The 13,411-nt window shown below is 41.3% G+C and overlaps 1 protein-coding gene across 4 annotated transcripts in view; it reads right to left on the reverse strand.

Moving 5' to 3' along the window:
• KCNAB1 (potassium voltage-gated channel subfamily A regulatory beta subunit 1) overlaps positions 1–5,640 on the reverse strand; it is a 242,096-nt gene extending 236,456 nt beyond the window's left edge. The window contains exons 1-2 of one of the 4 annotated variants that reach the window (XM_043491524.1): positions 5,547–5,640; positions 5,068–5,257 (exon numbers count right to left, since the gene is read on the reverse strand). In XM_043491524.1, the coding sequence (XP_043347459.1) occupies positions 5,068–5,257; positions 5,547–5,556 (200 nt within the window). In that variant the 5' untranslated portion in view covers positions 5,557–5,640. Of the gene's footprint in view, positions 1–49; positions 594–5,067; positions 5,394–5,546 lie in introns of those variants that run through there. The other 3 variants (XM_043491525.1, XM_038417509.2, XM_038417511.2) reach the window with 3 other exon arrangements.
• Between the last annotated feature and the right edge of the window lie 7,771 nt (positions 5,641–13,411).

Genomic DNA, 13,411 nt, shown 5'->3' on the forward strand with positions numbered 1-13,411 from the left:
AACTGTACTTGACTATGAAGATAATCTGACAATGAGTATATGAAAGTACCTGTATATCATTCCTGTCCCAGCTTTGACAGTTTCATGTAATGACACTCCATGCATATGCAAAAACTTCTCTAGTTGTTTCAGTTCTGCTGCTCCACTTAGCCTTCCAGCCCGGCATCTTGCTGGAAGGCAGACTTTAAGGGTGGTGCTTTGCCTTTTACCCCTCAACGGTGCTTCAGTGGATTTTGGCACACTTGGCTTGTGGGGTGGGATTTCCGTGCAGGGAGGTCTGTACAAATGCATATTCCAAGATAAAAGATTCTCAAAGTCCAATAAAGCATTTGAGATTTCCACTTTTCCGGCTTCTCTATGTTCTTTTGGAATGCAAGTCTGTTGCCATTATATTTCTATTAGGAGATGCAGCTTTAACTTAGTAATGTTTGCCTGATAGAACCATGGGACTATAAAGAGTTTTCCTCCCAGTCACTCTGTATCTTATTGCTACTGGCTCATTTTAATTGGTGCCTAAGATGGATCCTAACCAGGATCAGTGACCTTTTTCCATCAGTTAAAACCTTTCATGGTCAAGTACTCAAAGGGACTGTGTATTGCCCCTGGGAAGAGAATGACAACTGTTTCCCATGTCTTATATTTAGACAAAGAAAAAAATATTTGTTCTGGATTCAGTACAAGGCTGATAAATGCAAGTTCTCATGGGTTTTATTTAAGTCCTTGGGCAGGATACTTGAATGTTGTAATGTCCCTTAGTCAAATCATCAAGGCAATTTAGTTTCTTGTAGAGTACATTATAGCCTCACATAAATCTGGTGAGTTGGGCTGTCAGTTTCTTTTCCTATCATCAAAAGGTCCATTCAGGGTTCCTGACCGTTATGAAAATGATGGCAAAACTGGGGAGGGGCCAAAGAGCCAGAAATGTCAAAAACATTTCTATAATTTTAATAAATACAAATTCTCCATAAGATTGAAACACTTTTTGTTTTCTGGACGCAGCTAGATGGTTAATTAACATGCAACTGTGGCTGGTGGCAGTTTGAGAGTGGTCTTTTGCTGCTAGCCTGGTAGGGACAGGAAATGGTGCGGTAGCAGCATGGTCAGCAGCTGGGTGGGCTATTCAGCAGCTGGCGGCTCCCTCCGGATTTAGTTTGCCTGGAGCTTTGAATAGTACTGAGAGGCTCCAGATGAGAATATTTGCATATGAGTCTAAGTGCAGTGTCTGTTGGCATGTTGCTCTGCCTTTAGAGGAAGTAAATCAAGGGGTTGGCTTAGTGGTTTAAGCCTCAGATTTGCTATACCCAGATTCTTTGGAATCAGACGGAAATCCTGTGAGTATTAATTCAGCTCTTCATACTTCTGAGGGAGAAGAGCGGTGTACCATGCAGTTTTTCTGTAGACTATGTGGATAGCAGGCTTTACAGTAGGGTCTGTAAAAACAAAGGCCCCATCTGTTCTGTGTGAACCCTAAAAATTCCGTAGTGCTTCCATAGCCAAAATTTTTCTTTCCCATGCATTTTTGTGTAGCATGCAACACATCAATTGTCAGTCTTACTGCCTTCCTTCACCTTCTAGCCTAGACAGTATTTCAGAGGAGGTATATATACATGAGTTTCCTTTAAACCCACACTTTCCTCCCCCTCCCGCACCAATAAAATCAACACTTTCAAACAAATCAGCAGATAATTCTCTAGTCTTGAAGCTAGAGAATTGTTGGCATCTCAGACACCACTGTGTGCCAAAGATAGATAAATGTTAGCTTTTTAATGGTACCCACTGTATGTAATTTGTAATGTGTTTAAGATCTTTTATATTTATAACAGGTTTCAGAGTAGCAGCCATGTTAGTCTGTATTCGCAAAAAAGAATACATCCGATGAAGTGAGCTGTAGCTCACGAAAGCTTATGATCAAATAAATTTGTTGGTCTCTAAGGTGCCACAAGTTCTCCTTTTTTTATATATATTTATAGAGCACCTGAATTATTATATCTAGAGAATTAACAGAGATCCCAGATTAGCCACCCAAGCCAAACAAACAGCTCAATGAGCATGAATCAGAATAATGCAAGAAGGAATACCGTTACTTCTCACAGAATCACAGTTCTGCAGCCCTTTGTTACAACTCTCTTTCAATCTCTTTTAATAAAGAGTATGATTAGATAATCAAAAGATTAATGTACCATGGATTCAGCTAATCCTCAAATCCTTCAAAGCAGATAAACAGACAGATCTCAGAAGAGAACATATTTGAAAAGATTATAATTCAATGTCACAGAGGGTGATTTTGCATGGAAATGTGTAGAACTCCAATTATTCTGTCTCTGCAAACTGTGGGTGACCAAAGACCTAAGGAATTCAGATGCCCTTGTCAGCACCAGTTGTAGTGGTTCATCAAGGTCTTATATTCAGATTCAATCAATTCTATGTTATCTTTTATAAGGTTTATAAAAATATAAACTATTTTTAAGATCTGCATATAAAAACTGGTTCAGATTCAAGTAACAGTAAGTTCTGTTTCCTGCTCTCTGAAAGGCACACTAAGAAACAACCTGTTCCCTGGAGCTCCATGTATTAACATTGGCATTGGAAATTGTTTCGACAAATTGCTTCCATGTACCAATCTGATCCTTTTGTATTCTCTGAAATTAGATTTCACAGCAGTTAAAATAATCATGATCTAGGGAAGTCACTGGAATGGTTCTAAATATATCATTTAGCAATTGAACTTATTTTTACTACCACCCAGGTAACGTAAAAAAATATATACAAATATTTTCATGGCAATTCAGTGTAGCAGCACAATGTAACTGGTTATCCTAGATAGAAATAGCGGAGATTTATAATGGAGCTGTATATTGGATAGCTTTCAGAGTTCAGTTTAAAGAAAAGGAGGCTGAAAATTTGGAAGTCCAGTTCACATCCAGTTTACAAATAAATTGTTTCTATAAAGAAGACACCCGGGTTAGAACCAAACCCTACATCCAGATACTGCCAAACTTTGGGGGAGGGAGGTTCAGAATCCAAAACCGGACCCAAACTGGAGTTTTACAACTGTCATGTCTCTCTGCATTGACCAAACCAAAACACTACATCGGAGCGTCCCTGGGTGAGACAAACACGGTTCTACATCTGATCTTTCACTATCAGACCCTACTTCTACAAGGACCCAAACAAACCCACAGATCTGTCTAAACCCACAGATTTTTGGTGGGCTGGAAATGCAAATACAAGCAATACATCTTGGCCTCAACTCAAGTGAGTTTTCCTTGCTTTGACTCACTGGGAATCACTAGCAAACAATGCCAATGTAGTTTAAATATTGTCAAGCTGCATTATACATTTTTAATACACAAGTATGCTCAATAGGTTGCCAAAAGAAAATACTTCCCTTGGTTTTCAACTCTTTCTGGCCCCAAATATCTCCATTTTCTGGGTTTTTTCACTATAGTGTAAAACTTACAATTTTGTCTACCCACTTTTCTGCAGCTTAATTCTGATAGACTCATCCTTTCGCAACCTGCCTCCCTTCATCCAAACATATCCTTAACACCTCAGAAAGATCTTCTGTTCCCTCCTATTACCACGTCCTGGAGGGCTTGATTGTATTTTCCTTAATAATGTTGCATCCTGCATGCAGCTTTACTCCAGTGGTAAGTAAATATTGCTACCAGTTCTTCATGAGTTTTAAAACATGAGGCTATTATATTTTTAAAAGCATATGTAAAGACTTTACTACATTAGCAACTCAACTGTTGCAAAATAATTGCATCCTTCATAGTGCTCTGTTAACACAACATTCAGCGTTTAGGTAGTTTGACTATGAGTTTCACATGACTAGTTAATCTGTTTGAATGTGTTTTTCACTCCATTTATTTGACAACTAAATTTAGCCACTGGGCTAACATTTTCCTTATTGGATGTGGTCTGCTACTAATTTTTTAGCAATAGTGTATGCAAAACCGTCTCATTTCTGTACTAACTTACACACATTTTCCTTTTAGCTACTTTCTATTTTCAACCCTTCCCCCCCACCCCACCCCCCAATGAAATCCTACTGATTCTGGTGTCACTGTGGAAAGGTCTCCCGTTCATGTCAGTCACTTTAGACACTTCGCTTTGAGATTTCAGATGATTTTATCTGGCAATGGAGTTAGAAGCCTGGCTGTCTGCTAAATGTATTAAAGCTGGGCAGGGCAAAGCACTGCAAAACACACACACCCACACACACACCCCAACAATCATGGATTCAGAGATGGACTAGATAAAAATGCCTGTTATGTTTTCCTTCTGCCACCTACTGAAGTAAGTAGGGTTATCAGAGTAAGATCACACTCAGTATGGATGGGGTGGCAGAACCTAGCCTACAGATTGTATCATTTTATGACAGCTGGGCTGAAACATTAATAACCAATTTATATTAAAACCCTACCTAATTAAGGCTCATTAGAGGTTCGATATTAGAGACCCATAAACCTAAGCCCGGATCTTATTTGCACTGATGAGGCCCTTTTACATTTAGAATTAATGAAAATCAGGCTCCCATGTGCTTTGAGATTTTAAAAGGGTTTAGATTAGAAGCAATTTATTGAATAAAATGAAAATGTTCCCTTCTTTCTCAGAAGTGGCTTGTTTTCAAGCTGGCATTGATATACCCCACCCCCCCACACACACACACACAATTTAGGAAAAACTAGCAAGAGTTTGCTAATGCTTTCATCAATATTCTCAGGTCACCTCCATAATCCTTGCACATTAGTAGTATATGGGGCACTAAACTCAAATGAAATCAGTATCACATTGACAAGATAGCTGATGAGATAGAAGTCGAGGATTCAGCAGCTTTTACATTCAAGTGACTAATAAGCAATCGCCTATAATTGTCACTTTTGTAGTTTGCATGTAACAGAGTACACTCCTGCCACCAGCCCCACTGTAAAGTGATTAGAAAATGTCTAACAACCAACCAGGTACAAAACGCAGAGCTTTCTGGGTTTGTTTGGGTTTTTTTATGGGTGAAAACACTTATTTGAAATGTATTTTGAAGACTAATAAGTTTAGCTTTCTTACCTGTGAGGCATTCCGGTGGTGTACGCGATCGTATGCTCATACGATAAGTCACATATTTTCAGATACCAGTTCATCTCCAGTTCTCGCATGAGTGCCCGTCTCCAGCCCCTTTGCTGTATCTGACCTGTGGTATTGAGTCTATTGTCCTTGCTCCTTTCAGAGGAGCTCTTTGAAGCTTTTTCTCTACTCCCTAAAGAAGGGACAGAGTGTTTCCTTAACTTGGCTGTCTCATCAAGATTTTTACTCCCCACTGTCCCAGTGCGTGCTGCAAGCATTTTTGTGTCTTGCCAGTCTGCAAAGGAACCACCACCTAGCACTAAGTCACTGTCTGCAAGTCATTTAAACTGATTTCAGCATGCACTTTCCTCCCTCTATAACCTTATCCTGGCCACAAAGCTGTAATTAGATATGTGTCTACAGGGCTTAACCAGAAAGAATAGCTGTAACCTTTTCATAGGGAAAATCTGTAAACTTCCTACCAGTTGACATACTTGAATACACAAAGTAGTAGTATCACACAGTTCACAACAAACAAAAAATACCATTCATAAACACACTATCATTTTACAAGAACAGTTTTGATTTATGTGGATAACCTTTTATATATAGTTACATCTAAAGCAAACAATCTCACCTGCATACGTTTCACTGACTTGTTTTGTTATCATGTATATTTGAAATTGAGATCCAGCTCAGCTGAAAATAACTTTAGCAGTTTAGACCAACTATGCAAAGATTTAACATGTGCTTAACTTTATATAATGTGAATAGTAACACTGAAGTCAATGGGGAAAATTACAGTGTGTAAAGTTAATCATATGTATAAATTTTCACAGGATTGGGCCTTAGTTTTATGATTGCTCCCTTTTTAAATAAAAGGATAAACCTACTGAATGAAATTACTGAAAAAAGTAATCAGTACTCTGGTTCCCTGGCTTCTTTCATATTGTAGCAATTTTTTCACATTCCATAAAGGAATTTTGAAGATTGAGAAAAATAATTTAATACCCTCTGGACATGATGATAGAAGCTTATCCTTTTTAATGGTTATTCTGATATCCAGAGATTATTAACTGGGCCTTAGGGCAAGTAAAAATATTGTAAATAAAAAGAATAAATCCCAAAGCTGGATCAATTTCCTTCTCACTGTTAGGATATAAAAGAGGGTAGAGAGATTTGAATGCAGTCTGCTTATGGCACAGATCAGCTGTGAAAGTGATATTTGGAACCCCTGAAAATATCTGTTTGAAAAAAATAAACATTTTGGACAAATTGTCCAGTTGTTCATTGTGTTTGAAGGATGAAAAGTCACCAGCTCCAGAGCTAATCCCCACATTGGACCACATCATATTATTCATTTTTAAGGCGAATACCTGAAGCTTTAACTGACAGAGTTTAACGACACTGGTAGCCAGTGCAGTCTTGTATAGACTAGGGTTGCCACTAGTGCAAACAGCTGATAAAACTGAATCAGTAGTGCCACTGAGAATTTGATAGAGTTGTATAATGTGGACAGCCTGTGTTTGGGTCAGGACATTTCTTGGAAGTTTAAAGTTTGCTTAGATCCTGTTTCTGGAGAAGGGGCATTTAAAATTCTATTCACTATCCTTAGACAGTCTTGACAAGAAGGCAGATTACTTTTTCATCATGATCAAGTGAGTTTTCTTTATGGGCTGATAAGCTTTCATGATACAGTTTTACAGTCACCGCTGAGTAGTCCCCATCTTTCAGGTTTAATATTCTATAACCCGTTTGTAACTTTTGTAGTCTCCATTCATATGTTGGGTCCTGCAACCTTTTCTTACAAGATTAGGGCTTACTGAGGCAAGTAATCCATCTGCCTTGAAGAGGTCTACTTGCACAAGTGAGGATTCTTTGGGTGCATGTATATTTGGGGCTACTTTATGGGCCTCGTGACACAGGCCTGCAATGATGTTGGTGCAGAGCTTCACTGCCCAGGGGAAGCACAAGGAGGTATTCTGGTCTGCTCTGCACTGCTTCTTAGGGTGCAGAGCGTCTCCTTCCATGCACGCTAGTCCCTCTCCACAGGCTGTTTCTGGGGAAAAGGGCCATAATCCTACCCCTCCCCATCCACTATGTGGCACCCTGTGCCCTAACAGACCACACAGGTAAAGCAGCTCCAGAGTGCCCTGAGTGAAGGAACACCAATTGTGCCTGGCCCTTATATGCTGAACGCTGGAGAGGGGTCGGGCATGGCTTGGGCGAGCAGCAACACCAGCCTCAGCCTGGCACAGGGGCCAGCCCCAGATGGGGAGGTGGGCTTCGGTTAGCCCCAAACAATGTCCCATTTTCCCTTTGGGAAACATGGTCACCCTACCTCTGAGCTGATGAAACAGGGGAGCAGCTTCAGGGTATCCCTTCTTCTCTGCCCCCTTTGGGGTGGCTTGGGCATTATTCCTACTTAAAAAATATGGGTGTGGGGAGCAAGGTTTAAGTGACAGCAAAGAGAAGCATAACTATAGTATACCCACCTACACCTCTGTCCCGCCCTCATAATTCCTCCACTGATTGCTTCTGAGGTTTGTCGTTGTTCTACCCATTATTTTATTTTTCTGGTATTAGCATAAACAAACAAACAAACAGTTTTCACACAGATAAAAAAAACATTTGCAATTTTGTTTAATAAATCAGGTCCATTCCTTTATGGAAAGAGGAATGATGAAACTAATAAGTTTCCTGGAAATTAAACAGAGATTCTATAAAAATTATTCTGAAACCCTCCCAAATGTAACGGAGAAAGGTCTCCTTTCTATCTTGTATTTTTAAAGCTGGTTAAAAAATTCTAAAGTATTCTATCCCTATTAGACTTATACAGGATGTGTCGTTAACTCCTACACCACTTCCCCATAAGGGTTAAGGCAAGAGCAAGAGCCCACTGAAATCAATGAGAGAATTTCCACTGACTTCCAGGGGCTTTGGATCAGACCCCACATTTCTAAACTAAAGTATGCTCAAATTACAGATGTCCAGTTTCAAACCTTACAAACTTCTTTAGATTCCTTCATTTGAAGTTCAGGAGTATGTATTCAAAAGCAAGCTGGCATTTGGTTTCAGGTTCTCTGTTACATTAAACACGCACTACTTGTTCCCAAATGCAGTACAGACCTTAAAAAGGTAATTATCCCACCAAAAATAAATCAAAAGCACATGCTTGCAATTAGTTCCCTTCTAAACAGGGCATTGTTCGTTTTATAATAGACTTGTCAAAGTAGATGTTCCCTTAACTTGTAGGTTTAGCTAGGTAACATTATAGCAAGTATAATTGTCCAAGTGACAGTATCTTATTAGCCAGAGAAGGTAACTGACCTATCTCTGAAAAGTGAGCAGATAACTTTGCTTCTAGAAAAGCAATACAGCTATCTTTAAATATTGATACCAGGACTCTGCCGCTGTATTCAAACACACTTTGGTTTATTACCAGACAACACAGCAATGATGGCCAAACTTTCAATATAATTTATGCTAGAGTAAGTGAGCTGCCATACGTGCTTGCACAAAGCTAATATTGCTCTCCTATTCACTTGCTGCTGGCTAGTTCCCCAAAGGGATAAGTGGACCCTAAGGGTGCTGCAGCAAGAAGGGAAGATCTGAGGCTTTTGGGAGATACCCATATCAAGACTCTTACATGAGGTGTGTACTAAGTTACTGACCCTACCACTCCCTGTTTGCAGGGTCCTGATCCTTCCTTCAAGGCAAGAAGCAGAAGGGGCAAGTGGCCTGGATCAGCACCAATAATATCTGAAGTCAGGAAGGTGTGACCTGCAGTTCAAGTTCAGGACTAGCAATTAGGAAACCCAGATTCTATTCCCAGCTCTGTTACTGACATCCTAGTTGCCTAATGTCACACAATATGCCAAAAGAAAAGGAGTACTTGTGGCACCTTAGAGACTAACAAATTTATTAGAGCATAAGCTTTCGTGAGGTACAGCTTACTTCATCGGATGCATGTGGTGGAAAAAACAGAGGAGAGATTTATATACACACACACAGAGAACATGAAACAATGGGTTTATCATACACACTGTAAGGAGAGTGATCACTTAAGATAAGCCATCACCAGCAGCAGGGGGGGGAAAGGAGGAAAACCTTTCATGGTGACAAGCAAGGTAGGCTAATTCCAGCAGTTAACAAGAATATCAGAGGAACAGTGGGGGGTGGGGTGGGAGGGAGAAATACCATGGGGAAATAGTTTTACTTTGTGTAATGACTCATCCATTCCCAGTCTCTATTCAAGCCTAAGTTAATTGTATCCAGTTTGCAAATTAATTCCAATTCAGCAGTCTCTCGTTGGAGTCTGTTTTTGAAGCTTTTTTGTTGAAGTATAGCCACTCTTAGGTCTGTGATCGAGTGACCAGAGAGATTGAAGTGTTCTCCAACTGTTTTTTGAATGTTATAATTCTTGACGTCTGATTTGTGTCCATTCATTCTTTTACGTAGAGACTGTCCAGTTTGGCCAATGTACATGGCAGAGGGGCATTGCTGGCACATGATGGCATATATCACATTGGTAGATGCGCAGGTGAACGAGCCTCTGATAGTGTGGCTGATGTGGCTAGGCCCTATGATGGTGTCCCCTGAATAGATATGTGGGCAGAGTTGGCAACGGGCTTTGTTGCAAGGATAGGTGCCTGGGTTAGTGGTTCTGTTGTGTGGTGTGTGGTTGCTGGTGAGTATTTGCTTCAGATTGGGGGGCTGTCTGTAAGCAAGGACTGGTCTGTCTCCCAAGATCTGTGAGAATGATGGGTCGTCCTTCAGGATAGGTTGTAGATCCTTGATGATGCGTTGGAGAGGTTTTAGTTGGGGGCTGAAGGTGATGGCTAGTGGCGTTCTGTTATTTTCTTTGTTGGGCCTGTCCTGTAGTAGGTGACTTCTGGGTACTCTTCTGGCTCTGTCAATCTGCTTCTTCACTTCAGCAGGTGGGTATTGTAGTTGTAGGAATGCATGATAGAGATCTTGTAGGTGTTTGTCTCTGTCTGAGGGGTTGGAGCAAATGCGGTTATATCGTAGCGATTGGCTGTAGACAATGGATCGAGTGGTATGATCTGGATGAAAGCTAGAGGCATGTAGGTAGGAATAGCGGTCAGTAAGTTTCCGATATAGGGTGGTGTTTATGTGACCATCGCTTATTAGCACCATAGTGTCCAGGAAGTGGATCTCTTGTGTGGACTGGTCCAGGCTGAGGATGATGGTGGGATGGAAATTGTTGAAATCATGGTGGAAATTGTTGAAATCATGGTGATATATGCCATCATGTGCCAGCAATGCCCCTTTGCCATGTACATTGGCCAAACTGGACAGTCTCTACGTAAAAGAATGAATGGACACAAATCAGATGTCAAGAATTTTAACATTCAAAAACCAGTTGGAGAACACTTCAATCTCTCTGGTCACTCGATCACAGACCTAAGAGTGGCTATACTTCAACAAAAAAGCTTCAAAAACAGACTCCAATGAGAGACTGCTGAATTGGAATTAATTTGCAAACTGGATACAATTAATTTAGGCTTGAATAGAGACTGGGAATGGATGAGTCATTACACAAAGTAAAACTATTTCCCCATGGTATTTCTCCCTCCCACCCCACTCCCCACTGTTCCTCTGATTTTCTTGTTAACTGCTGGAATTAGCCTACCTTGCTTGTCACCATGAAAGGTTTTTCTCCTTCCCCGCCCCCCCCCCCCCCCTGCTGGGATGGCTTATCTTAAGTGATCACTCTCCTTACAGTGTGTATGATAAACCCATTGTTTCATGTTCTCTGTGTGTGTGTATATAAATCTCTCCTCTGTTTTTTCCACCACATGCATCCGATGAAGTGAGCTGTAGCTCACGAAAGCTTATGCTCTAATAAATTTGTTAGTCCCTAAGGTGCCACAAGTACTCCTTTTCTTTTTGCGAATACAGACTAACACGGCTGCTACTCTGAAACAATATGCCAATTGATTTAAACTTCTTTATGCCCAGCTTCCCACACTGAAAAATGGGAAAGCTAAGGCCTACTTGCCACACAAGTGCTGGGAGGCTTAATTTATGGTTTGCTAAGCGCTTTGCAGTATTTGGATGGAAGCAGCTAAAGAAGGGATAAGTATTATAATAAATACTGATGGGAGGAGTAGGGGGATGCAAGAGGGAGGATGGAATCTCCTTTTAGAGTAAAAAGAAAAGCAGGGAATAAGAATGCAGGCCTAAGATGAGCCTTGCAGCAGAAGGCACTGAGGGCAATGTAGAAGAGTGGTTCTCAAAGCCGGTCTGCCGCTTGTTCAGGGAAAGCTCCGGCGGGCTGGACTGGTTTGTTTATCTGCCGCATCCACAGGTTCGGCTGATCGCGGCTCCCACTGGCCGCAGTTCGCAGCTCCAAGCCAATTGGGGCTGCGGGAAGGGCGGCCCCAGCACATCCCTTGGCCCGCGCCACTTCCTGCAGCCCCCATTGGCCTGGATTTGACTAAACCAAACCAAAATTGTTTGTGAACTCATAATGATTTTGATGTATATACTGAAAAAAAAATTGAAATTTTTTGTCTTCAGAATTTTCATTTTGCAGGAAATTTCAAAATTTGGATTTACACTAATTCAAAACAAGACAAATTTCAACATGCTAAAGTTTCCCCAAGAGATAGAACTGTTGAAACTTGGAATTCCTAATATACATTGGTCTATAGTCCATCCCTATGCAATCCTCCTATCCATTCAGGTTCCCCATTAATTTCTTGTTGTAATATCTAGGATTAGAATATATACACATTTTTAATGGACTATCGCCTCAAGTGAGCCAGTTCAATAAGCCAGTCCTCAACATAAGCCAGGAGCAGGAGGTATCTTGTGAGACTATATTTAACAAGGTGCTTTTAATAAATAAAGAAAATCAAACCTCAGACATTTACACATTCAGTTGGAAAAAACCTGTAATGAGAACTGACTGAATAAATATATCCCTTGTATCCTATAGGCAAACATGTTCAAATGCATGGTACAGTAAGAAAGAAAACGTCTAAGCTATAGTCTCCGGTCCCCAGCTCTGGCCACACAGCCCTATCCTCCAAATGTGGGGCTTTGGGCTCCACCCCTTGGTTCCAGTTATGTAGTGGCAGGTGCCAGCTCCAGGTGCCAACCCCCGGTGCCGGCCACAAGGCAGCAGGCTCCAACAGTGGAGCTTTGGGTGCCGACCCCTGGCTCTGGCCACTTGGCCCCTGGCACTGATCCTCTGGCCCCAGCCACACTGCCCTGATATCCAGCCATGGAGCTTCAGGCTCTGACCATGCAGTCTTGGCTCCTGGCCCTGGCCACTCAGCCATAAGTGCCAGCTCCAACCACATGGCAACAGGCACTGACCCCCAGCTTTGGCCACAGGCATTGGCCTGGGTGGCGACCCACAGCTCTGGCCATGCAGCAGCAGGCCCCAATCTCTGGCTCCAACCACGGTCTCTGGCTGCAGGCACTGACCCCTGACTCTGGCCATACGGCAGTGGGGCTCACCACCCACCCCCATTTTCCCTGCCCCCCCACTGCCTCCCCCACCTGGCATCTGTCCCCCTACTGTCCCCATCTCCAACGCCCCCATCCAGGGCTTAATTTATCCTGGGGTTTGCTGAGAAAAGTGATATTAACAAACATGCAAGTATCATTTTTCACAGCAGACTTACTAGCTAGCTGGAAGGCTGTAAAAAGTGATACTTTATATTTGTTAATATCAGTTTTCACAGGCTCCCAGGTAGCTACTAAGTGTCCTGTGAAAAGTGATATTAACCACACAAATATCACTTTTCACAACATTATTTAGTCTGCAAAAAGAACCTATATAAATAAATGACAATGATTTGGAGGTGTATACGTGCACATTTGTTTTTTCTAAAGATAAGTATTTTAGGAAAAAGTGGCAGTGCAACCACCAGCAAGAGTTGGTGGCCGCACTGTGAGTGAGATGTTGCACCCCATAATGCTTTATAGAAATATGCTTATGAGTGCAAATATGACATAACTGGAATTTGTTTTATGATAGATATTCCATGTAACATTTCTTTGTAAAGATTATGTTCTTCTGCATGTATTCATCCTATTTGTATGCATGTATAATTTTTATATCTGAAGTTATGAGTGTTGGCCCTATGCTTGTATATAAAGCGTTTGCTGTAGAAAGCACCTAAAGCAGATTTGGTCAACTGGAAGTACTTGCAAAAAGAAAAGGAGTACCGGTGGCACCTTAGAGACTAACAAATTTATTAGAGCATAAGCTTTCGTGAGCTACAGCTCACTTCATCGGATGCTCTAATAAATTTGTTAGTCTCTAAGGTGCCACCGGTACTCCTTTTCTTTTTGCGAATACAGACTA

This window comes from Dermochelys coriacea, chromosome 9 (genome assembly GCF_009764565.3).
Source record: "Dermochelys coriacea isolate rDerCor1 chromosome 9, rDerCor1.pri.v4, whole genome shotgun sequence".
NCBI lineage: Eukaryota > Metazoa > Chordata > Testudines > Dermochelyidae > Dermochelys > Dermochelys coriacea.